The sequence below is a fragment of the Lissotriton helveticus genome, chromosome 3_1 (genome assembly GCF_964261635.1).
Source record: "Lissotriton helveticus chromosome 3_1, aLisHel1.1, whole genome shotgun sequence".
NCBI classification, from domain to species: domain Eukaryota; kingdom Metazoa; phylum Chordata; class Amphibia; order Caudata; family Salamandridae; genus Lissotriton; species Lissotriton helveticus.
In genome coordinates this window covers 53310806-53338155 of record NC_136061.1, presented here as the reverse complement: position 1 = coordinate 53338155, position 27350 = coordinate 53310806, and the positions used below count along the sequence as shown (strand labels likewise).

General features: G+C 48.7%; 1 protein-coding gene across 2 annotated transcripts in view; it reads left to right on the top strand.

Moving 5' to 3' along the window:
* LOC144822097 (alanine--tRNA ligase, mitochondrial-like) overlaps positions 1 to 27350 on the top strand; it is a 246721-nt gene that overhangs the window by 19126 nt on the left and 200245 nt on the right. For both annotated transcript variants that reach the window (XM_078679220.1, XM_078679221.1), the window contains exons 3-4: positions 13813 to 13958; positions 25449 to 25640. In XM_078679220.1, coding sequence (XP_078535346.1) covers positions 13813 to 13958; positions 25449 to 25640 — 338 coding nt within the window. The remainder of the gene's footprint in view (positions 1 to 13812; positions 13959 to 25448; positions 25641 to 27350) is intronic.

Genomic DNA, 27350 nt, shown 5'->3' with positions numbered 1-27350 from the left:
TGTCGATATCCCTACTCATATTTCTTATCCCTGCAATTAGTGCCTTGTTATTGGAATCGCTCGCAGTGGAACGGGTCGGGTATGGTTCTAGGGCGAATAGGAACATGGTCTGGAAAGCCCACAGAGAACCATAGTAGCTGAATGGCAAAATGAAGTATGGGATCCCCTTATCGGTTGTGTGTGGCATAAGTCCGCATATCCAACAGTTTGATGTGTTCATTACGGACTGGTGTTGGTGTAGGAGCTGAATGAAAGAATTGTTTACAAATTCGAGTCTTCGGGCAGACTCGTGTTCAGGTAGAGGGTGAAAGTAGTGTGGAGAAATAGTAGAGTATAACCAGTAAAAAACACAAGTATGCTACATAACATTAAAACACATAGTATCAGGAATCTTCTTTTGGACAGTATCGTGCATAACTGTTTTCCGAAGTTCGTGAGTCTGATAGGTCTCTCTACCCTTGGAAACTCCATCCTCTAGTTGCTGCCCGCGGTGGTTGATTGATTCTCCCAGGGAGCGCGCTCTGCTCAGTCCGGGGTAACTCCCGTGGACCAATCAGAACCGTGGACCTAGAACTTCCCAGTTGCACTCCCCAGACTTCAACCGCGACCCTAGCAGCAGAACCGGATGGCGGTTCGAAAAATCAAAAATGAGCTAGTTCCCCTGGGACGAGAGAGCTGAAAAATCCAAAAAATAGTTCTTAGGGGAAAAGGGAAATCACATTAGGTCAATCGTTTATTAGTCTCTTTGTTTAGACCGCAGGTCGTACCGTCGTTTCCCAGGTATGGTGTGGTCTTCAAACAGCGTCTCAGGTTCGGTAGTGTCCAATTGCATTGACGGCGACACAAGTCCTTGTAAAATATGATCACTCTCCTTTTCGGTACTAGTTTCTTTCAAACGTGCATCGCTGAAAGGGATGAAGCGAGGTACGGATTCTGTCTCAGAGTCGGCAAGTCCTTTGTTGACCCACCGGTCGTATGGAAGGGGTAGAGGGATCCGTTTGCAGTGGGTCCCATGTACCCAGTTCTTCTTGCCTTCCACCCGAACAGCAGATCTCGTTGAAAGCAGCACTAGGTCCACCTCGGCTGTCCGTTGTTGGTGCGCTAGAAATTTCGCACCAAAACCCACGAGCCGGGTTCGATGAGGTGACCTGGATCGTCAGAGGCTGGTGGAGAGGAACTGTGAACCTGTTGGTGTAAAACACGCAATTTAGTTGTCAATTCGCACAAATAGTCAAGTAGAACGGGGTGTTCTATCTCACTTAGTTTCTTGGGTCTTGGCACGCCCCAGACGTTGGCTGGGCGGCCAAACACGATCTCATGGGGGCTAAGTCCTAATCTGGAGTGGACAGTCATCCTGGTTGACAAAAGCGCTAGAGGCAGGGCGTCAGGCCATTTAAGACCTGTACTGGCTTGGATCTTGGCTAGTTTGAGTTTTAGAGTGCCATTGTAGCACTCTACTAATCCAGCTGATTGGGGGTGATTTGCAGCGTGGAATTTTTGGTGGATGCCTAAACACTCACACACTCTCTTCATCACGCATCCTACGAATTCACTTCCGTTATCACTCTAGACAATTCTAGGCATACCGAACCTCGGAAAGAACTCTTTGACGAGTGCTTTGGCAGTTGATAAAGCGGTATTGTCCTTAAGGGGGTACGCTTCCACCCACCTTGAAAAGGCGCAGACAACAACGAGCACATACTTTAGGTTGTTGCACCTCTCCATGTGGATGAAGTCGAGCTGCAAAACCTCGAACGGGTACGTTGGAGGCGCAAAATGACCAGCTGGAGTTGGGGTTCCCCTACCGGGATTGTACTTCAAACACACCATACACTTTTTGACCACATTCTTTGCATATTTTGGGATATTGCTATTCTGCCATACTGGGGCCAATAGTTTACAGATTCCTTTCGAACTGATGTGCGCAATTCCGTGAGCCATCGTTACTACTGCAAGTACGTATGCATTAGGTAATAGCCATCGCTGGTGTTCTGATAGTTCGACCAAACAACCATTCGCATCCAATCTACCTGTGCTTTCTCTCCATTCATTCACCTCGTTCTCAGTGGCCTCGGCTTGTATCGATTTTACGCTTTCAATGGTGACCTCACACATTCCCACATCAGCAGTCCATCTAGCGGGACCCATAACATACATCCGACTCATTGTGTTCCTTGCAGTTTCTTTCGCAACCTCATCTGCCAATGCATTTCCGCGGCCAACATCATCCTGAATCTTTTTGTGTGCACTGCATTTTATAATGGCGACTTGTAGGGGCAAGGTGAGTGACTCAAGGAGCTCATTGACTAGCTGGCCATGTTGTATCTTTGCACCATGGGACGTAAGGAACCCACGTTCACGCCATAATCTCCCAAAACTGTGAGCCACACCAAAGGCATATTGGCTGTCAGTGTATACATTCACTCGCTTTCCTTTCGCCAACACACATGCTCTAGTAAGCGCAATCAGCTCTGCAGCTTGTGCAGAATTGTGGGAAATGCGTGCAGTCTCTACAATGGTGTGTAATGTCGTTACGGCATATGCTGTGGTCGTATCACCATTCGGCAACTTGAAACATGAACCATCAACCCATAAAGTATCATTGCATTCGGGAAGGGGAGTGTCCTGTAAGTCTACTCTCCCTTTTGTCTCTTCTTCTGTCCTGAAACAGCAGTCATGTTTGTCAATCTTGTCTGTCTCTGTCGGGATGGGTAATAACGTAGCGGGGTTGAGTGTATCACACCTCTTTATGTGGATGTGACTTGCTAGCAGGGTAAGTTCGTAACTGGATAGTCGAGCGCTAGTAAGATGTTGTGTCTTGGTCCTATTTAGCAAAATGTCTACTGCATGCGGAACCATAACGATCAGAGTGTTATTCATGACTAATCCAGCAGACTGTCGAATGCAGACAGCTGCTGCGGCGGTTGCTCTTAGACAACTTGGCAGTGCCTTAGCCACTGGATCCAGAGTTGCCGAAAAATACGCGCATGGGCGCTGTTTGTCCCCAAAGTGTTGCGTTAAGACTGATAATGCACAACCTTCCTTTCCGTGGACATACAATGTAAAAGGTTTACTGTAGTTGGAGTTTCCCAACACAGGGGCCGAACACAATGCATCACGCAACTCGTGGAAACTCGTCTGACAATCTTCAGACCAAGGCATAGGATTAGGCGTGTCTTTGCGGAGTAGTGCCAGCAAGGGCTTGGCTAGTAGTGAGAAATTCGGTATCCATTGTCTACAGTACGATGTAATGCCCAAGAAGGCTCGAACCTCTCTCTGTGTCCTTGGGGCACTTAGTTCTGTAATTGCCTGTATTCTTTCTGGTGTCAGTCTCCTTCCCTCCTTCGATAAGATGTGACCTAGGTAGGTTACTTCTTGTCGACAAAATTGCAGTTTTGAAAGGGAGACTTTGTGCTTCATGTCACATAAGTGACGCAATAGCGACAACGTAGCTTCCTTGCAAATCTCTTCAGTGTCTGCAGCGATCAGTAGATCGTCTACGTACTGGATCAAAGTTGACCCCATCTGGCAGCACAATTGTGTCTAGTTGTGTTTTCAGAGCCTGACTGAATATAGATGGGCTTCCGCAGTAGCCTTGAGGAGCGCATTTGAAGCGGAAGCTTCGTCCTCCTAAATTGAAGCCGAAAAGGTCTCTACTCTCTTCGGCGATCGGGATGCTGAAGAAAGCGTTCTTCAGGTCAATCACCGAGAACCAGTCTGCTGAAGCTGGAACCATTGTCAATAAAGCAGTAATGTCGGGGACAACTGGAAACTGTGGGATAACTACCTTATTTACCTCTCTGAGGTCAATCACAAACCTATACACAGGGGGCTGTGAAGGATCAGTACGTTTTAAGACCGGTAAAACTGGACTGTTACAAACGTTCCCTGTTGTTTCTTCAATAACATCTTTATCGATCAAATCATAAATGATCGTTAACAACGCCTTCTCGCATTCGTTAGATATTTTGTATTGGGGAATACGTGGCAATCCGACGTTGGCTTTCAAAGTTATGACATACGGTGCTATCTCCAAACGACCTACATCATTGGAACCATTAGCCCCCAGTATATCAGGAAGTGATGACAATTCGGTTGGAATACCTTCTTTTGACAAATACATTGGAGAAATGACTTTTTTCCCTAAGGTAAGTTGTACTCCCGAGGGAGAACAGTACAAAGTCGCATACAACCTTTTTAGCAAATCCAATCCTAACAAATTTTCACCGCAACCTGTTGTAAGAATGAGGGGTGCTTCCAAATCACAGGGGCCAACAGAAAGGGATATAGGACTAGAGATCGGGTTTCTAACAGGGGCGCCAGAGAAGCCTACTGAGACATTCATTTCGCCAGACAAAGGTGCGCCAGGAAGTTTTGAGTGCATAATAGAACTTTTTGTAGCACCAGTATCCAGCAGAAATGGCTCTGACACTCCTGAGGTAGTTACCTCGACATAAGGTCCATCCTGGTCTACTGGAACTGAAACAACTCCCTCTCTTTGTCCATGGCTGTCCTAGCGATCGTTACCCTCATTGTCGTGTTCGGTGTAATAGTCGTCAGCATAGTACTGAGCTGACCTAGATGATGCGTTATTCTGTTGGTCAAAGCTATTCATGGAATTCTGAGGCGGAAAAGAAACTGTGTTCTGGGAGAAATTTCCACGGCCCCTACCTCTGGGGGCATGTTGAACACCTCTCCCTCTTACACCTGAAGCACCGTTTAAGCGTCGCGCAAGAGCCGGACAATTACTTTTAAAATGACCCTCTTCCTTGCAATACGCACATTGATTCGGGCCATACGGAACACGCTGATGGGAAGACTTGTTTCCTTGCGCGTCTCTAGAATACTGCTTATTCTGTTGATAATTGGGCTGGCTAGCCATACGAGGCGGATAGGCCTGTTGGAGAAGAACTTTAGTTTTTAAATCTTTCGTCTTTTTGTCTGCCTTGTCTAGCTCGTCTTTGCGCCTGTTTTCGTAGTACTGAGCTGTTGCTAGAATCTGCGCTGACGTAGATACAGCCCAAGCACTCTCTGAATCTTTTAGTTTAGCACACAGTTCGGGAAGCAGATTGTGTACAAACTTGTCTACAAACAATCTTTGGCCACCCTCGGTAGCCATATCCTGACCACTATGGTCAGTGAAAGTTTCCTCAAATCTCGTGAAAAAGTCAGACACATTCTCGTCTTTCTTCTGCTTGCACGCGGATAGCTTGTCCCAGTTTACGCGTACTTCAGGCATAATTGTCTTCATGTACGCAATAATTCTACCGGGAAGTTCAGCTATTAACGGCTCAGGCTTGAAACCACCGACTTGTCTAGCATCTGTAGTCGCAATGTTCGCCCACGAGTCACCTAATTCTTGGTCATGATCTGTATGACGTATCTTACTCCATAAAGGATGTGGAACAACGTTCCCAAACAACATGTCTATATCCGCTAAATTCATTATACATGAGCTGGCAGTTTGGGACAACTCCTTATAATACCCAGTCGGGTTTTTACGGGGATCGGGTAGTGTCTGCTTGAGTGCTAAAACTTCGGATCTTTTCCAGGGGACATGTACCCATACACGCTGGAAATGAGGCAGAACCGGTGGAACTGCAGTTGCGTCACCTTCCCTCCAGACCGGAGGAACCTCTCTCATGGGGTACTGTCTCGCTCTTTTCCTGCTAGATGTACCACTGTCAGAGGATGACCCAGAATTACCACCCGTACTTCGATGTGATAATAATATCTCAACTGCTTTTTCAACGTCGGGACCCACAATCATACCCTCTCCAAATTTAAATCGTACACTACACAACTCTTGCTCGTTGGTCGTCTGACCATTATCTACCAAATCCTCACACAGGAAAACACACATCTGCTCAAAGACGTATCTTTGCGTTGGTTCATCCCATTGACGGAAAACGTTCATGACAGACTCTACATCATATCTTGCTGTGTCCATAGCCCAATTTCGTGCTAACTTATTCAATGATTCCCTTTCCTGATAATCGGGCATTTGGCTTCGTAATTGTCTTCGTTCCGTGTTAGGGGTCGTTTTAGGCGACCGAAAAAGTGGTTAAGGAAAGTTAGTAACAATGCTGGCCATTTTATGCCAGACCGAAGGTGAAAGTGGGGGAATAACTGGTGGTAGAACAGAGTCACGCAAAGTAGAAACAGAAATGTTCGTAGAACGAGTATCAGAGAGACTAGAAGGTGTGCTAGGCGAAATTTTAGAAGGAACACTAGGAGAAGTAGATGTGATCGGTGAGCCTTGAGGAGGCTGCGCCAGAGAAACAGGAGCCAGCTGAAGAGTAGCCGGTGAGTGCGGTAAAGGAGCCTGTATAACAGCTACCAGAGGTGCAACTAAAGGTTGCGGAGGTGCTGTGGCATTTTGTGCATAGGGTGGTGGCGAACTTAGCAAATGAGCCATTAATGGATCTTTTTCACGCTCTTTTACTGTCTCTCGCTGGAGAGATGGCAAAACAGGATAGCATTTATCTATTGCCATTTTACGTTGCCTGTGCAACTGCTCACTTATTCGATCCTCTTCGTTGTCTTTAAATTTTATCGCGGCTTGCATTACTGAAATACCTCTTTCCCGCTTATTCTTCTTTTCTAATTTAATTTCCTTCTGTTTGGCCTCTTTACGCCATAAGCGGAAAGAGTCAAACATCGCCGGTCGGGCTTTCTTCTTGAACAGTTTGACCTCTAGGTTATCTAAAACTTCTGAGTCGAAACTACCATATTGGGGCCATTTTAAAACACCATCCTTGCGGGTGTATTTTATCCATACTTCGTTATATGTTATAGGACCTACGCCGTGCTTTACATAGAGCTCATACGTTGGAGTTCCAATTGGAGGAACCGGACAAGATTCCTCTAATCGGGAGTCCTTACTACAACCAAGACAAAACAAGTTTCCAAGTCTGCTAAAACCAGGCATCTTCGCTCACTAGTCTAGCTTCAAACTTCAAAGGATTATCTGTTACGATATATCTCGTGAATACACGAGTCCTTCGGCTTTGGGGCTTGCAAGTACCAAATCAAAGCGTATCCCAAGGATACCAAAAACTAAGGACAAACTAAGGACTGGGAGACGCTCCACTTATACTTAACTGAAGTATTTGAAGATCTGTGACGTCGCTAGAAGACTCGTCTATCGTTTCGCTCTACCAAGGATCACTGGGTCCAAAACAAGGCGATAGTCAGGGCAGCAGTCCTTCGTAGCCGTCGGGACGCGGGGAACCTCGCAGCAAAGACCTTCGGAACCACGTCGACATACAGGGGTCGCTGAAGTGGCTGGCCGTCCTCCGGAATTTTCACACGAAGCTCCTCACGAACATCTGGCTTGGACCGTCACCGCTTGATATTGCCCCGAGTTGGGCGCCAACTGAGGTGCCGGGTTTTTAGGAACCCGGTGGTGCCAGGGGGTAGCACCCGAAGACCTCTGAGTTCTCCCTTGTTCCGGACCACAGAAACACTGAGTCTTCTAGTTACCGTCAAAGATCAAGTTTTATTGGTAGCTACCAAGTAACACGTGTCCCAGAAGTACACCACACGGAGAGTAGGTTCTCGGGAGACTGTTCGTTTTTACAGAACCAGCCGTCTCCTTATATACAAAAATAATAGCTGCAAGCAAGAATTCCTGAGTTTATGATATGGCTATACACATATTTCTACAATAATACAAAGAGCGGAGTCATGTAAGCAAGCCCATATTTTAGATGTCCAGTTTGTTGATAGATTACCTAGTTAGGCCTGGAACTCCCATCAGATATCGATGAAACCTTAATAAAGAAAGGTACAACCCAGTCATAAAACTGGCCATAAACAAGGAATGTGGACAGGTGCATGTTTGCAGAAAGCATGGTCTGTATGTAGTGAATGGTTTGTGGAATGTTATGTATTGATGCTATCGTATTCGGCCACTGGGCGAGGAGCTGCCCAAACAGGTTTGGCTTAAGGCAATGGAGTCAGTTGGGACAGGTCAGGGGGAAGTCACGAAAGGTGGACGTGTCCCTTTTGATCAAGCTCGACCTTTAATTGACTTAACATGAGGGCAAGATGCAAGATGGATGCCGTTCACAAAATGGAGTTTAAGGGATGGGGACGGAAACTACGATTTTGGGGTGTTGGCAACCCTCGATTGTGACGCAAATACATAGGAATGATGTCCTAATTATTATCGGTTCATAGATACCAAAATCGTCTTGGTACGTTGAGGTTTTGTGACACGGGTATTGGACCTCGAACCACATCTCTGTCGCTCGAGTTCCGGCGGGAACTGCGACAAAGCAGACGTCGATGGCTGGATGGTGCCTGTTTGCACAGGGTGGTCACTCCTTGACCACAAGGGAGATTCTTCGGGCTTCTACGTCGAGTAGGATGTCGAAGGGTCCAGAGTTTCGTTTCTTATGTTTCGTCAGGATAATCTGAAGTGTCTTGGCACTGCTCCCACTCTTATTCGAATCTGGGGGGCTGGATTACCTGCTAGGTCCCCTCCTATTGGTGGGACCCAGGAAGGGGGTGGATACACCCCTTTCCTTTGATCCAGGCCGCCCTGGCACGAGGGCTGGAGTGCCCCAGAACCGGTTTGGCCAGATTATGCAAGGGGCAGCCTTGTGCTCCCCAGGCAGTGTCTGGTTTCTTTCAAACCTCCCCGCTACAATCCACTATCTCCTGTCTGAGGGGGTGTAACACCTCCCTGCGACAGGAAACCCTTTGTCCAGGCCCCATTTGGCTGAGTTTCGGTCAGCTTCAGGGGGTCAGACTCGTGTCTGTGGCAGAGGCATCCATTTTGTGGATCCAAGGTCCTTTTAGAAATTAACCGCATTTAAGTAAAGTAACATGTCTTACCCCTCTAGAGGGGTGGAATGCTATCCCCGTCGCCAGAACTGGCGAGGGGATAGTATTCCAAATCGTATGACACCTTACACGACATGTTTTGATAAAGCCAAACCAAAGTTGCTATATAACCGCGAGGATTATAAGGCGCTTAAGAGTATATGGTATGGCATTATCCTGAAACAGCTTAGGGAGTTGTTCCCGACAGCTGCAGACAGGCACAGCTCATGCTAGAGCTCCATCTCACATTAAACCACGCACTCTGCCTCCAGGATTGATGAGGCCTTCCATAGGAGTGGCTCACAGGTTAATATGTGTCCAGATATAGGTTTAGATATAGGTATACTATATCTAAGTAAGGGGTGATTACACCACCTTACCCCAGCTGAGTGATCAGCCAGTTGTGTCAATTTAAGAACCAGCCAGGGGTGGCAAAAGATATGCTGCAGCCCCTGGTAGGCCTTGGTGGCCCCTATGCCCTGGGCACCTATAGTGCATTATACAGGGGCTGACAAGGAGTCCATTTCCAATTGTGGTATGTGCCTATAGCACATGTATCATTAATTTAGTGAGAGAACAGCAGGCTGGGGGTCTGATCAGCAGGCCCACAGCCTCAGTAGTCGAAAACCAGCGAAGCAAAAAGCAAAAATTTGGGGTGACCATAGGATAGCAGACCCTACTCTCCTACAGCATGGCACCCAACCATCTCTCGCACCCAGGTAAGCATCTGCTGCCTATGGCATGGCGCCCAACTATCTCTTGCACCCGGGTAAGCATCTGCTGCCTATGGCATGGCACCCAACTATCTCTTGCACTCGGGTATGCCTCTGCTGGCTATAGCATGGCGCCCAACTATCTCTCGCACCCAGGTAAGCCTCTGCTGGCTGTGGCATGGCACCCAACTATCTCTCGCACCCAGGTAAGCATCTGCTGCCTATGGCATGGCGCCCAACTATCTCTTGCACCCGGGTATGCCTCTGCTGCCTATGGCATGGCACCCAACTATCTCTTGCACTCGGGTATGCCTCTGCTGGCTATAGCATGGCGCCCAACTATCTCTCGCACCCAGGTAAGAATCTGCTGCCTATGGCATGGCACCCAACTATCTCTCGCACCCAGGTAAGCATCTGCTGCCTATGGCATGGCACCCAACTATCTCTTGCACTCGGGTAAGCCTCTGCTGGCTATAGCATGGCGTCCAACTATCTCTCGCACCAAGGTAAGCGTCTACTGCCTATGGCATGGCACCCAACTATCTCTTGCACTCGAGTAAGCCTCTGCTGGCTATAGCATGGCGCCCAACTATCTCTCGCACCCAGGTAAGCGTCTACTGCCTATGGCATGGCACCCAACTATCTCTTGCACTCGGGTATGCCTCTGCTGGCTATAGCATAGCGCCCAACTATCTCTCGCACCCAGGTAAGCCTCTGCTGGCTGTGGCATGGCGTCCAACTATCTCTCGCACCCTGGTAAGCGTCTGCTGGCTATAGCATGGCGCCCAACTATCTCTCGCACCCAGGTAAGCCTCTGCTGGCTGTGGCATGGGGCCCAACTATCTCTCGCACCCTGGTAAGCCTCTGCTGGCTATAGCATGGCGCCCAACTATCTCTCGCACCCAGGTAAGCCTCTGCTAGCTATAGCATGGCACCCAACTATCTCTCGCACCCAGGTAAGCATCTGCTGCCTATGGCATGGCGCCCAACTATCTCTCCCGCCCAGGTAATCCTCTGTTGCCTATGACATGGCGCCAAACTATCTCTTGCACTCGGGTATGCCTCTGCTGGCTATAGCATGGCGCCCAACTATCTCTCGCACGCAGGTAAGCGTCTGCTGCCTATGGCATGGCACCCAACTATCTCTTGCACTCGGGTATGCCTCTGCTGGCTATAGCATGGCGCCCAACTATCTCTCGCACCCAGGTAAGCATCTGCTGCCTATGGCATGGCACCCAACTATCTCTCGCACCCAGGTAAGCATCTGCTGCCTATGGCATGGCGCCCAACTATCTCTTGCACCCGGGTATGCCTCTGCTGCCTATGGCATGGCACCCAGCTATCTCTTGCACCCAGGTAAGCCTCTGCTGGCTATAGCATGGCACCCAACTATCTCTCGCACCCAGGTAAGCCTCTGCTGGCTGTGGCATGGCACCCAACTATCTCTCGCACCCAGGTAAGCATCTGCTGCCTATGGCATGGCGCCCAACTATCTCTTGCACCCGGGTATGCCTCTGCTGCCTATGGCATGGCACCCAGCTATCTCTTGCACCCAGGTAAGCCTCTGCTGGCTATAGCATGGCACCCAACTATCTCTCGCACCCAGGTAAGCCTCTGCTGGCTGTGGCATGGCGCCCAACTATCTCTCGCACCCTGGTAAGCGTCTGCTGCCTATGGCATGGCACCCAACTATCTCTTGCACCGGGGTAAGCGTCTGCTGGCTATAGCATGGCACCCAACTATCTCTCGCACCCAGGTAAGCCTCTGCTACCTATGGCATGGCACCCAACTATCTCTCGCACCCAGGTATGCCTCTGCTGGCTATAGCATAGCGCCCAACTATCTCTCGCACCCAGGTAAGCCTCTGCTGGCTGTGGCATGGCGCCCAACTATCTCGCGCACCCAGGTAAGCGTCTACTGCCTATGGCATGGCACCCAACTATCTCTCGCACCCTGGTAAGCGTCTGCTGCCTATGGCATGGCACCCAACTATCTCTTGCACCCGGGTAAGCGTCTGCTACCTATGGCATGGCACCCAACTATCTCTTGCACGTAGGTAAGCCTCTCGACGTCCCTCCATCAGTGAAAATCTACTCATTCCCTCCAGATTTACCTGTATGGCTTTACGGTTCAGCTCATTCAAAAATACTGGGTTCCCTTTATTGGAGCTCACTCATGTCCTCTCCACGAGATCAACATGCCAACAGACCCCATTCAGGCTTGAGACCCACAATTTTTAAAGGCAAAAAAGGCTTCATTTTAGCAGTGTCCGGCATAAGATTGCCTCCACTGTAATATGTGAATTGGAAAATACGTTCCCCAAATGTGTTTAATTATTTACAGCAAAATCTCCCAATTTCTAGTTTTAATCGAGAGCGAACTCGTTGCTGCTTCCACTAACTTAGCGGCAAGTGACCTTATGTTGTACCTGCACCAACAAATTAAAGAGGAAATGGTGGGAAGACGTGACTGACACACGTGCTCAAGTTACGTGGAAAGCAGCAACTAGGGCCAAATGAATAACAAGCTACCTTTTGACGTAACAGTCGTCCTGTTCTAGTTTTGGTATTGGACAAACTGCTTCACTGGCGCTTTTCTTGCGTCAAGAACAAGCCAAGCGCCCAGCAGGATGTCGCTGCGATCAGGTGCTCCAGCTTTAAGACAAAACACTTCTTGGATATGAGAAAGGAACAAGAACTGTAGTAATTACAAAAGGAGGCTGCAGCATATGTGTTTAAGATTGACTCTCAGTGGATTTGTGTGCTTTAGTTCTGCAAGTAATTTTATATACCTGTTTATACGTGTTCACGGGAAGCCATTCTTTAGCGTTGCAAACGTTTAACTAAGTATAAATGTATGAAGTCCTATTTACATGGAGGTACCGTTAGAAGCATTTCAAGGTGGTAGAAAGGGTCTGGCAGCCCATCACACTGGAGCGGGGTTGGAGATCCTCCAGACCAAAACCTCAAACCCACAGATAGAGTTGTTGCAAGAGAGCTGGCATTCCCCAATGTATGGATATAGGTTAGTGGTGTCTAACAGAAGTTCCATCAATATCACCCACTTGGCTGCAATTAAAGAAGGCTGCTTTTTGATGTTTCCTAGATGCTGTTTAACTATTTTCCCCTTTTTTCTTTCCAACCTTCTTCAGCCCAATGATAGGTCTGGCGTTAGCTGAAACCTTTTAATTTTACGAAAAGTACATGTATAAAATACTTACTATTGGGGCTTTCAGACAGCCGCTTCATCCATTGACCTGATATTGTGGCACTCACACTTCTGTTCCACCCACTATACCATGCAGCATGGAGTACTGGCCAGCCCTCTTCTGCCAAATTACTAACGTCACTGTGAGTGATAGCATTCTGTCCTTTCCCAGGAAGCACATAAACACACATAGTAGTCTGTGTACGTGGCAATGACTACTGTGGCAATGTGCCCATTTTGAAGACAAGACGTTTTTGGTTTAACCAGTATTTATTTTAGATTGACAGGCAGCTTTCCAAATAATAACTTTTTGCAAAAACCATGACAAAACAAAACACACATTTTTTTTATTTTTTTATTTGAAAAGTTTTATAAAGCGCCAACAAGACCCAGACGGGTATCAGAGCGCTGTACAAAGAGGAAGACTAACGTTGAAGTGAAGAAACAGTATAAGTACAATACAATAAGGCAACATAAGAGGAACCTGAAACATAAAAGTAAATGTGGATGTTAGGAGAAGACGAGGTAACATGTGAACAAACAGGTAAAAGCCCTACTAGACGGGGCCGTACCGTTTAAGCATCACACTACGTCCAAAGAACGACAAAATATAGTTCAAACCCCCAGTAAAAATGATTGTCAAGCCCAAATTTCAAAACCCAAAGTGAAAATGACTGTCAAGCACAAGAGGGAAGTGTCTAGCAAATGACACAGAGGCTATTGCTGATGAAGTTCATCCAAAAGTAGCAAAAAACTATCACTATTGGCTAGTGTCAGACCTATTGGCTTCACCAGGGCTTGTTTAGTATTGGTTCCTCTCTTTGACCTTAATGTTTGATCTCAATTTTATTTATTTTCCTCTGTTTCTGGTCTTATTTTGCTCCTCATTTTTTATTTTTGCTTCTTCCATAACTTGCTTTTCTTTTTTTACACTTCTATCCATTTCTCTGTTTAATTTCCCCAACACATTTTCTTATACATGTATTTCTCCTTTTCTTCTTTCTTAAGTTGCATTAGTTGTTCCTTCGTTCTGATTCCCTTTTCTGTCTCACTGTCCCAGGAGGAAGCTTGCAGCTTGGCCTGGGAGCTGCTGACGCAGGTTTACGAGATCCCGAGAGAGCGCCTCTACGTCACCTACTTCGCGGGAGACCCATCTTCGGGATTGGGAGCCGATGAGGAGAGTAGAGATATCTGGCTGAGCTTGGGGTGAGCAATGGAGTGAATGGGACAGGAGGCTGTGGCTTGTTGATCCAGGTGACCTAACGGAAGATCAGACCCTCCATCCCAAATGCGGAAGACCTCCTAGGAAAGAATAGAACACAGACTCAATATCAGTAAATAAATCCATAAGTTGTGAGAGGCTTCCATATTCTGCAACTAAATTACATGGACGGCCCCCGCCCTGGCATAAGGGCAGAATATGGATATTACAGAGGAACATCTGAGAAACATCCCCCCTTAATTAACCCTCACAAGATCCCAGACCTGCCGAAACCTGTTGCTGGTTCAGGTGGAAAGAAGACGGGAGCCGTCCTCACGGCCTCTCTTTGTGACAGCAGTGCCGTGAGATAACGTCCATCACGAGCCAATGAAATACATGGATGAGATTCAGGCTGGTTTAGCTGAGAGGATTAGTTCTAAGTAATGCCCTCCCTCCCCCCTCTCTTGGTAAGCCTAGCTTCAACTCCTTGGTACAGCCCAGCTTCACCCTTTTCTTTGTAAATCCCAGCGACACCCCTCTTGGGACAGCCCCGCTGCACCCCTCTTGGTACAGCCCAGACACACCACTCTCTCTGTACAGCCCAGCTACGCCCCTCTTGGTACAGCCCCGCTACACCCCTCTTGGTACAGTCCGAATACACCCCTCTCTCTGTACAGCCCACTACACTCCTCTTGGTACAGCCCCGCTACACTCCTCTTGGTACAGCCCCGCTACACTCCTCTCTCTGTACAGCCCAGCAACACCCCTCTTGGTCCAGCCCTGCTACACCCCTCTTGGTACAGCCCATTACACTCCTCGCTACACTCCTCTTGGTACAGCCCAGCTACACCCCTCTTGGTACAGCGCCGCTACACCCCTCTTGGTACAGCCCCGCTACATCCCTCTTGGTACAGCCCGCTACATCCCTCTTGGTACAGCGCCGCACACCCCTCTTGGTACAGCCCCGCTACACTCCTCTTGGTACAGCCCAGACACACCCCTCTTGGTACAGCCCCGCTACACTCCTCTTGTACAGCCCCGCTACACCCCTCTTGGTACAGCCCCGCACACCCCTCTTGGTACAGCCCCGCTACACTCCTCTTGGTACAGCCCAGCTAAACCCCTCTTGGTAGAGCCCCGCTACACCCCTCTTGGTACAGCCCGCTACACTCCTCTTGGTACAGCCCCGTTACACCCCTCTTGGTACAGCCCCGCTACACCCCTCTTGGTACAGCCCCGCTACACCCCTCTTGGTACAGTCCGAATACACCCCTCTCTCTGTACAGCCCGCTACACCCCTCTTGGTACAGCCCTGCTACACTCCTCTTGGTACAGCCCCGCTACACGCCTCTTGGTACAGTCCGAATACACCCCTCTCTCTGTACAGCCCGCTACACCCCTCTTGGTACAGCCCCGCTACACCCCTCTTGGTACAGCCCAGCTACACCCCTCTTGGTACAGCCGCGCACACCCCTCTCTCTGTACAGCCCCGCTACACCCCTCTTGGTACAGCCCCGCTACACTCCTCTCTCTGTACAGCCCAGCTACACCCCTCTTGGTACGGCCCCGCTACACTCCCCTTGGTACAGCCCCCCTACACTCCTCTTGGTACAGCCCCGCTACACCCCTCTTGGTACAGTCCGAATACACCCCTCTCTCTGTACAGCCCGCAACACCCCTCTTGGTACAGTCCGAATACACCCCTCTCTCTGTACAGCCCGCTACACCCCTCTTGGTACAGCCCCGCTACACCCCTCTTGGTACAGCCCCGCTACACCCCTCTTGGTACAGCCCCGCTACACTCCTCTTGGTACAGCCCCGCTACGCCCCTCTTGGTACAGCCCCGCTACACCCCTCTTGGTACAGCCCCGCACACCCCTCTTGGTACAGCCCCGCTACACCCCTCTTGGTACAGCCCCGCTACACCCCTCTTGGTACAGCCCCGCTACACCCCTCTTGGTACAGCCCCGCTACACTCCTCTTGTTACAGCCCAGCTACACTCCTCTTGGTACAGCCCCGCTACACTCCTCTTGTTACAGCCCAGCTACACTCCTCTTGGTACAGCCCCGCACACCCCTCTTGGTACAGTCCGAATACACCCCTCTCTCTGTACAGCCCGCTACACCCCTCTTGGTACAGCCCCCCTACACTCCTCTTGTTACAGCCCAGCTACACTCCTCTTGGTACAGCCCCGCACACCCCTCTTGGTACAGCCCCGCTACACTCCTCTTGGTACAGCCCCGCTACACTCCTCTTGGTACAGCCCCGCTACACCCCTCTTGGTACAGCCCCGCTACACCCCTCTTGGTACAGCCCCGCTACACCCCTCTTGGTACAGCCCCGCTACACCCCTCTTGGTACAGCCCCGCTACACCCCTCTTGGTACAGCCCCTCTATATCCCTCTTGGTACAGCCCCGCTACACCACTCTTGGTACAGCCCAGCTACACCCCTCTTGGTACAGCCCGCTACACTCCTGATGGTACAGCCCCGCTACACTCCTCTTGGTACGGCCCCCCTACACTCCTCTTGGTACAGCCCCACTACATCCCTCTTGGTACAGCCCCGCTACACCCCTCTTGGTACAGCCCCGCTACACTCCTCTTGGTACAGCCCCGCTACACCCCTCTTGGTACAGCCCCGCTACACTCCTCTTGGTACAGCCCCGCTACACTCCTCTTGGTACAGCCCAGACACCCCTCTCTCTATACAGCCCCGCTACACCCCTCTTGGTACAGCCCAGACACACCTCTCTCTGTACAGCCCCGCTACACCCCTCTTGTTACAGCCCCACCTGACCCCTCCCACCTCCAGACTCATCCACTGTTCTTAAAGGTGCAGGTCACACCCCTCTTGATAATGGCCAGACTCAAGACTCTCTGACTTCTTGATAATGCCCAGGCCTGTTTAGTTCTTGATTGCACAGATCTTGAAAAAACCCATTTAATGATTGCCTAGTTCTGGATGAATGGAAAAACCACAAGGATATCCAGGCTGGAGGGTACCGCCTAAACAGGGGAGCCCAATCCCTTAGTGTGTCAAGGAGTTTCATATTATTATTATTATTATTATTATTGTGTATTTTATATAGCGCGCAGCTAGCCCAACGGGGTGTCCCGGCGCTTCTGAGTGAAAGCAGAGTGATAGTCCTGGGGGGGTTAACAAAAGAGGAACATTTTTAGTGCCTTACGGAAGGGTAATTCTTCCTGGATCATCCTAATTGCGATCAGGAGTTTGTTCCAGAGAGTTGTGGCACAGACCTGGAAGGTTTTACCTCCAGAACGTGCTTTCCTGAATCTTGGTATGGAAAGCAGATGTTGGGAGTTGGAACGGAGGTTCCGAGAGTTACAGTAGGGACGGATACTAACAGAGAGGTAGGCCGATCCCCTACCCCTAGTTGCTCGATGGGCCAAGGTCATGGCTTTGAATTCAGCTCTTTGATGGATTGGTAGCCAGTGTAATGCTCTGCGATGTGGCGAAATATGGGTGCGTAGGGAAACCCCGCAGACCAGCCGAACAGCCGCATTCTGGACTGTCTGGAGCCGATGTAGGAGGCCCGCGGGCAACCCTAAATACAGGCCGTTCGCATAGTCCAGGTGAGATGTAATCGATGCCTGGACTATGGTTTTCCTGGTGTCACTGGGGAGATAGGTGATGAATTTCCTAATCATCCTAATCTTGGAAAAACAAGCGGCAGAAACGGTCTTTCATATAAACAAGCCAAACCCTCACCCACTCACCTAGGTGGCACGCTTCATCACCGGGTTGCCTCATCTGCCCGACATTTGTTTGATGGTGTGTATAGACTCCCCAATACTTCAAGAAGTACATGGTTGTAAGTGGGAAAAACCCACTCAGTCACGAGGTAAGGGATCCTGAGACAGTGATTAACCCCTTTCAATAAACCTGTGATACAGATGTATTACAGATTCTAAAGGGATATTAAAAACAAAATATCAAGTGGGGATAATATGGCTGACTATTGCTATCACACGCCTCCCACTCTTTCCCCTCTTGATGAAGCTCAGAATTGCTCATTAATTCTTGGGTACCACCCCCTTATGTTAGTTTAGGACACGGCTTGAATTCTTGTCCAGCTCCCAGTCCCCAGACTCAGCTAAATACCTCCAGACTCACTTTGATGCCTGAGACCCCAAACCTGCTTTTATAAATGTTTAGATGCGATCTGTTTTTGTTAGTTCAGGGCGGGCGTGAAGTGCTTGTTCGGTTTCACCGGGTTCTTACTAATGGTCCCATCACTTTGATCGATGATTCCAGGCTCGCTTCAGATGCCTGGCTGGACTCACTCGGCTCTCGATGAAGCCTAGTCTTACTTCATTGATAGCCACATTTATTTTTATTGACGCTTAGACTGCAACTTTCCTTTAAGCCTGGGCATAGTTCGCAGAGTTTTGCTATGCGAAACTCCGCAAAGTTACAAAAAAACACCGCAATGTTCTACGAGTGGCGGAGTGCAGTACGAACTGCAGTTTGTGCTGGTATTCCTGCCGCTCGGGTAGAAATTCTACCCGAGCTCGCATAGCGAAGCAGTTTTCTGCACTCCGAGTGCAGAAAACTCCGCTAACTCCACAAACGTAGCAAAGTTCATCCCCCAGGCCTACTTTCCTTAATGCAGGATTCACTGGCATGTTTGTTTATTTCACTCCGCTCTTGCTAAAGGCCAGAGTTCACTTGGGTTAATGCCCAGACTCACTCTCATTAATGCCCAGAATACTTTGTGCTGGTAATGATAACTGTTAGGATAGCGGTTCTGTTGCTCTAAAGGGGGATGCCAGAAGCAGCATCGAAGGGAGTAGGGGTTATCAAAGGCTGGTCCTTACAGTCTGTTCTTGGATGTACCCTCCCTCTGTTTCAAGGTGGCTGTTACTCAGCGGAAGATACAGTACTTACTGGGCTTCAGGTGGATAGTTTCATGGGACTGCCCTCGAAGTGGAACTGCTGCTGACCCAACAGCCTCCCTCGTCATCATTCTGTGCCCTCTGCACTACTGAGACAGAGCAAGACGGGAAATCTGTACTGGCTGACAATCATTATTTATTTATTTATTTATTGTGTATTGTATAGCGCGCAGCTACCCCAACGGGGTGTCCAGGCGCTTCTGTCGATACGTATGCTGGGTCTGACTCAGATGGAACTAGCAGAAGAAGAAAGTTTTTAAAGCTCTGCGGAAATAGAGTTCGTCCTGTATCATCTGGATGGAGATGGGGAGCTTGTTCCAATGGGAGGAGGCACAGACTTGGAATCATTCTATCATGATGCAATGAATGAGGCCCTGAGTTTCAACAGATCACAGAGAAGAGGACTGAAGTCTTGCCAAGGCGTGGCAAAAAAGACAAAAGCGGAAATCGCACTCTGAAAAGAAAAAAGACTTCCTAAATAAAGTGAACTAGAGATATGCAAATTTTTAAGAAACCTTTGTTTTTTTAGCTTTCTTTGGTTTTGAGATCCCACCAGGCAGGAAGCACTAAGTAAAAGCAAAAGAAATCAAACCTAACCAAGTCAGTAAAATACTAAATGTACGATAAGCCAGATTAATCATGAAAGTACTGTCAACAATGCTACAGAGCTCACATGGAATGCGCATATGTGTTTGTGTGTAACTATGCCAAATAATACAGCTAAGGGCTGTATATAACACCTAATATTTACAACACCTACAAGTGGTAGAAGTGTTGTATGAAGGAAAAGCAAGCTGTTAAGGTGATTGTAGTTGAACTGTTATACTGAGCTTTTTGGGCTCATTGTGGGGCGTGAGTACAAGGGTGAAGTTCACCTCTGCGTATTGCAGAGTGAATCTAATGCTGTTTTAAAACGACTGTATTCTGACTATTTTTTTTAAATCCCTAAATTCGTTTTTACACTGTAGGTAGGCTTGAGTACAAGGGTGAAGTTCATCTTGGCGCGTTGCACGGTGAATCGGATGCTGTTTTAAAATGTATCTATTCTGACTATTTTTTTTAATCCCTTAATTCGTTTTTACACTGTAGGCTTGCACTTTTGCTTTTTGCACACCGAGCGTAGCACCATCTTTCCTCCGCTTGGCTGGCACACCTTAAGGTGCCATTTTGAAGGGTGAGCGGACTAGCTTTTGTTGTCTGGCTCCCTTGGTGCCTATTTGATGGACACCGCACCGCTGACGCACAGCGGACGAGCCGCTGATGCACCAAAGTTGCGCCAAACGCTAGCCCGCCTGCACCCTTCCGCGTCCCGATCGCGGACAACGCCAGCCATGCTGCTCAAATAGGTAGCTGTAAGTTTATTACTTGGCCTCGTGATTCTCTCCTGGCCTTAAGAGGCAACCAGTGTTTGGGAGACCTGGGCACTAACCCAGTGAGTACTGGTTTCCCATACCACAGCAAGGCTTGCAATTTCACCTTAGAGGCACCGGTAGGGACAACCCGGAGCAACGCACGTTTCCCGGCACTCATAGGTTGTTGGCAGGCAGAATTAGAGCCTGTCTGATCAATTGCAGATCACTCCCTAAACACGCAGCCGATATCTGGTTATCACTGTTGGACAACAACTGGGATGTGATGTTCCTGACAGAAACGTGGCTTAAGGAGGAATCTAAGCCGGCCCTGACCCTGGCTATCCCCCTGGGCTTCCGAATCATCTGTGCGAACAGGGGCTGCGACAAAAGAGGGGGCGGGGTTGCTATCATTTTGAAGAAATCATGGGAGATCTCTACAACGCAATTTAGAAATATGGGTATTATGGAGGGCCGAAATTTCTGTATAAAGATCTCTCCAATTCTCTCCTTTGCTGGGTTATTGATATACCGACCACCTGATTATCCACGCGGCTTTACTTCAGAACTATGCAATCTCATCGCTCAGAGATCATTGCAATACGCCAGCCTTACGGCCTTAGGACATTTCAACCTTCACATAGATGATCCTAGCTGCCTCCAGGCCTCTCAGCTAACTATGTCACTTAATGGTGCCAATGTTCCACAGCATGTGAATGCTCCCACTCACAGCCTGGAGAAAATACAACAAAGTGGAGGTATCTGCACTATGTTAAACAAGCATTGGCATTGCCAATAGGTCTCGCTTGTGGGACCTTATAAGTATTTAGTTTTGCAGCACAATATCCTTGTTGCATAATCGGATATTGTGCTGCAAAACTAAATACTTTTAACTTTCGGCTCAAGAGTAGTGTGCTACACATAGCACAGTGCTTCAACGTAGTGTCCGGGGTAGTAAGCTTATATAAATACAATTATTAATTTACTTATTTTAATTTGGCCGTCGACAGTACAACCTCGCATTTGTTATATTTTAAATGTAATATAACTAATTGGTACGCTTTGATTACTTTCATTCTTTTTCCACTGGAAGAATTTATTTGCTATAATGTTTGTACATTTTTAACTCGTTTTTGAAACTTTTCTGACTGCATAGATGTTGTAAATAAATGTTTTAAGGACTATATTATACTAATTGTTGATCTCAGTAGAGGTCTTAATAAAATGAAATGTTCAAAAAATAAGAATCCAATTTACAATGACACTGCGTGCATGTGCTCGAAAGCTTTTACCCAAAAAGCTAGGGACTGTCCGAAGGGTGTCCGACAGTCCGACGGTCCAAGGTGAGAGAACAAACATAGACAAATGATAGCGGGGAATCAATACATAAAGGGGCAGCTGGGTGGGGAGTAGATATAAAGGCAAGAAGCAGCAGGTGCAGAACGGGATTATCAGAAACAGTGGCAAGGAGAGCGTGGAAACAGGCGAACAGCGCTGTGAGGAGATTGTAAAGGTCAGAGGCGGGGTGGGGTTAAAGAGGCTAAATGCTCAAAGACAAGGGCGACGGAGTAGGAACGCATGTGCATTGGGCAGAAACGTAAAGTTTCTTTGGGAATAAGGCTTCGGGACGTCCCCTCCCTACTACTGTTTCACCTTCAGGCTCTTGCCGGCCCCCGCCATCCGCCCCTGCATCTCGACTCCTCTGACTCGGCAATTGGAATCTTTCAAGAGATCTAGCTGTCAGCAGCAGAGGGAACCATTTCAGAACACTCCCGCCAGAGCGCCTTCCAATACCGGAACCACTGCTGTCGCCATGTTGGTGTTCTGTCACTGTGCGCTTGAAGTTACCGGAAGTGCCAATACTGAGTAAAGTAGTCCCATACGTGTTTGAATGTAGGGCTCCACCGTGGGAAGCGACTTCGGGCTTTCTTGTTCGTAGTTCTCCCAAGAGTCCTTCCCCGTGTTTTAAGGATGGGTTCGGACATGTAAGGCTTCACGGTGACTGCCGCGTATGGTCGCACACAGGTTTTAGCATCGTTATTTCCTCACGTAGCCTTACAGTCATTTAACAAAAATAGTAGTTTACTCACGGTGACTGCCGCGTATGGTCGCACACAGGTTTTAGCATCGTTATTTCCTCACGTAGCCTGACAGTCATTTAACAAAAATAGTAGTTTACTATTTATTTAATGCAATGTTATATAGCGCGAACATTACCCGAAAGTGCCAGAGCGCTTTACCTAAGAACAAGTTGCGATGCATAAGGACGTAGGATTACATGAGTTACATCAAAGATACAAACAGAAACAAGGAGCTGGAAAAAATGTTGAGTCACTCGAGGTAGCGCTGGAAAGTGCTCGGAAAAACGAGGGAAAGCCTACACAAACAGGCTGAGCTGCTCAATTAGCGGTGTCACGGAGCGAGCGAGCCCTGTGAGGGTTGAGCACGAAGGCATTTGGTGACTCCGTCGTGGCGTGTGTTAAACGAGGTTGTTCTAAAAGAACAAATCTTCCTGTGAGGCACACAGTACTTACCGGTACCCTGTCTGAAGCTCGTGCTGCCGCTGGACGTGACGTGCGATCATTGGAGGGGGTGCAAGAGATGAGGGAACACCTCCTGGGGGTAGCTGGCTGGGGAGGGGGAGGAGAAATGCAAGGAAGTTAGGGGAGGAGAAGCCGAGAAGCCGCAGAGCGCACGCTGGGCGAAGCCCTTTGATGTGCTCTGCGGCAAGATGCAATTAGGAAGGAGGGAGGCTGATGCGCGTTCGTGTTGATCACGTGGTTCACGTGAACTTCGTGAAAACGCCAGGCAAAAAGCTGGTGGTTTCACGAGCAGTTTGCCGACTTGAATTCTCGCTCCGATCGATGCGCATGCGCGCATCGATAGGTCGCGAGACCTAAAAGGAACTGGAAAAAGGTAACCGCTGACTACCTGGGTTCAGTGTTATCAGTGAGTTGGCCTCAGTTAACTAGCAATCCCAACAACGATTTGTCTTCACTTAATACGTGGACTTCCACCGCCCTGGACACAGTGGCACCTGTGAGATCAGTTAGGACCTCAAGAGCATCCCCATCTGCTCCCTGGTTCTCGACTGACCTCAGAGAGGAAAAGAGCAGGTGTGAAAGGATGGTGTGCCTCCGGAGGAAAAATTATATTCCTGCAGCTAAACTGGCCTATAAGGATGCCTCGAAAAAGCTTTGCAAACTGATGAGGTAGGCTAGAAGGGAAAACTTTGTGAAGCACATTAATAGCGCAGAAAACTCTGGTAAAGAGTTCTTTAGGATAGTCGGCTCCTTCACCAAGCCTTCTGCCATGGAGGGATATGTACAGCCTTCCCCCTCTCTGTGCATGAAGCTATCGGACTTCTTTAAGAACAAAATACAGAAGGTATATGGCACATTTACGGCAGGGGATGAGATGGCTGAGCCACAGTCACAGGGAATTCTAAATACTATGGGCCCCCTCTCACATTTTCTCGCTATTTCCCAGCAGGAATCTCTGGCTGAAATCCTGAAATTCAAGTCTGGTTCGCCTGAGGATCAGTGTCCGATAAGTTGTTTAGGACATTGGCTCATTTGATTAACCCTGTTTTAAATCACATTTGGAATACCTCGCTTTCCACCGGCGTTTTCCCTGATATTTGGAAACCTGCTCTGTTACGGCCCCTATTAAAAAAGCCGAACGCTGACTCGATGGAGCTTAGCAACTACCGCCCGATCTCACTACTTTCAGCACCCGTGGAGATATTGGAAAAACTTGTGCATGTTGGAAGGAAAACAAGGGGACCTAATAAGTGAACCTGTGGGTAGACTAATGTTTTAGAAAGATAATGGTTCTTATGTGGCCAAAAAAGGTCCAAGGAAGAAAGCGGTGTCAGAATTAGTGACAATGCGCTAGAGTCGAGATAGATAATAAATATCTCTGTGAGCGATAAGTAAGATGAACAGGGACATTCAAGTTCAAATAACGTTTGTTATTTATTTTATGAAATTATGCAAGAAAAAATTCAAGTGCTCACATAGTAAAGTGACAACAAGCGTGACAACAAAGTGGGGTTAAAAGTAGCTAAAAGGATAGAGTTTAAGTCCCTGACTCTGGCCTTTCGGGCTTTGCAAGATGGTGGCCCGGGCTATCATAAGCGTAAGCTCTGCCTATACCAACAAGAACGCATGCTGAGATCTAACTCCCAGCACCTGCTCTGTGTACCTCGTTCTGCTGAGTCCCTTATGGGAGGCAGGTCCCTCACTGTGGGGACGGCCAGACTCTGGAACTCCCTGCCTTCCCCTATGCGCCTGATCAACTCCGAACGTGAGTTCAGAAAGACCTTGAAGACTTGGCTCTTCAGCCAATGCTAGCACCTCGGTTGGACCTCCCTCACCTACGGTGACCTTGTAGCGCCGGGACTCCTCTGCTTGACGTAGCGGCTGCGCTCTACAAATGCTATTATTATTATTAGCATGAAACAAGTTAGTGTTTATATTCCTATTGACTCATCTTCATTAGAGAACTCTCTTGTTCATTAATGTGCAACTTTGAAACAGTAAAGTTGTATAAAGTTGAACACCAGTAGTTTTGATTAGCTTTGCTTGTCTTTGGAACGAGAGACAACTAAGGTAGGTCGAAGTATCCGATAGACAATGCTTCTGCAGTTCACTCTGCAGAGTGACGCGCTTAGTCTGTGCGTTAGATTAACTTTTTAGCGCCAACGAGACTAGAAGTGAGCGTCAAGGCACTGTTCTGCATAGAGGTGCTAGCGCCTGAATGCCCCCTCGGGCGATTAATCGCGTTTTACAAATCCCAATTGATTGCTATAAGTATTAGTGTCGCCGTTCCCTATTTCTGTATATGTCACGTTTTATATTGCTCTGATACTCTATCAATTTCGTCATATGCCATAAAGGAGGCAAAGGAAGGTAGGTGCACCAGACATCATTGTCCAATTGAGGAGCTCGGACTGCGTCTTAGAGTTCCTGGTTTCAGAGGGTGAGGATCAGACAACCATAGCCAGGTTCTGCCTCTGTATGGAGATGACTGCTGCTCCTGTGGTTGCATCGACCTCACAGACACATAGGAAGCTTTAGAGGGGCCTCTAGGCATATTGTAGCGTAGAGGCCATAGAGACGTTTGCCTCTCTTTGAAACTCGGGTTCCACGGACCATTGGCAAAGTTGCGGCACCTGAAAACATGTGACTGTGACTACCCTCATGGATTCACTGTTCCTTTTCAGAGTCCCCCCGGACCGCGTCTTACCCTTTGGGTTAAGAGAGAACTTCTGGGAGATGGGTGAGACGGGCCCTTGTGGTCCCTGTACCGAGATTCACTACGACCACGTGGGCGGACGTGATGCCGCAGCCCTGGTGAACCGCGACAGCCCCGAGGTGGTGGAGATCTGGAACCTGGTCTTCATGCAGCTCAACAGGTAAGGGTGGCCACCTGTGTGTGCAGAGATCCAGAGTGTGCTTGGTGATAGTGTGGGACCGCCATTTTATTTGTTTCTGCCCCCTGATGTGTGCTCTTTTAATATGTTTCTCCCTCTATTATTATGTTCCCACTTTCTCTTCTCCATTTCCTTTCTTTGTCTTGTCCTGTTTGGCCATTTGCTGTTTCTCACTAGAACTCTTTCCTTCTTACTCCCTCCTTGAGTTCAGATTGGAAAAATGCAAGCCCTAAGAAACAATAGACACTGAACACTGCAGAGAGATCAAAGAGCAGTGACCCATGCAGCGCGTGCAGCCTGCACAGACGTGTCTCCGCCCGTGCTGGGGAGATGCTGGTGCTGATCCATACAATGCTGTCGGACAGGGGATGGGTGCAAGTGTGCCCTGTTCCCCGGGGCCTGCAGCCGGTTCCTGCCTCCTCTCTCATACATTCCCAGCTAGTGAGTGTTGATCAAGAACCTCCTCTGGTTCCCAAGACGCACGCGGTAGCGTAGCTAGTGGTACCAAGCCGCAACAGGATTTAGGAGACAACCCGGCCTGTTTCTGCATCCGTCTGCCCATGTTGTCTCCTGTTGTGTGAGTGCTTCATACAGAAATGAAATAAAACAAATTTGTACTTGTAAAGCGCACTGCTGCCCCAGCAAAGGGGCGTCCTGGCGCTGTACTCATACCGCTGTGGAACCCTACCTGGCTTTTCCCTGTGAAATGTCCACTCCTGGGCACCCCCAAGGTGAAGCCAGGCATCCTAGCGTTGTTGGGGCCGTTGTGGAGATTAAGTAAGCTATTGCCCGGAGTTGCAGAGTGGACCTATGATTAGAGTAGGCACCGAGGCGAGAATGATCAGGGCCAGGGAAATTGAGCCCAAGACCCGCCGAGGCGGGAATTGAACCCTGGTCCCGGGCCAGACCTCTGCATCAGGGTCTGCCGCTCTAACCATTGAGCCACACTTGCCCACAGAGACAGGGCAGAGGGTACACTAGTCACTTCCTGCTTCTTCTGCACATGGCACCTCTGGTGACTTGTGATGGATTCCCTGCACAGCATCTCTACACCTTCATCAATGTGTCTGTAGGGGCGGTCCATGTAAAATATCCTTGCAGGATATTGGGCAATGGGTGACTGTAGTTGTTAAATCTCCCTGTTGGGACGGAGGGGACCACCAAGCTCACACCTACCCATCTTCTCTTGTGAGCTGGTTCACCCATTGCCTCTGCTCCTGGGGGCCATCTGTCCTGCTATTTGAGGCAGACCGCACCACTAGAACGTAAGTGCTTTTCACTCCTTCTCTCATCTCACATACTCTACTGATAAAGTTGTTTCCAAAACCTCCACATTCACCAAAATGTCCCTTATCCTGGTTCTGCACAGTAGACTCTCTGCGGAGCTCTCCTTGTACCGTGCATGTAGCTTTCCCTGGATCTTGGGCAGTCCACCTGTGACTGGGCTTTGTCCAGGTCGGGCGCTGTTGTTTAGTTATGGAATGGTACAACAGTTACACTCGAGAGCCCAGACACAAACAGTCCCTAGTAACTTCCTGGGCCAAGATACGCCTCAAAGTGACAGGTAGCACTCATGCGGTAAGAGGCCTTCTGGGGCGAAAAGGCACTAATAGGAAAGTCATGGGGACACGCGGCCACTCTTGGCCATGGGGGAAATGTTTGTGCAGCTTCAGCTAGGTTTAGAAATCTGTG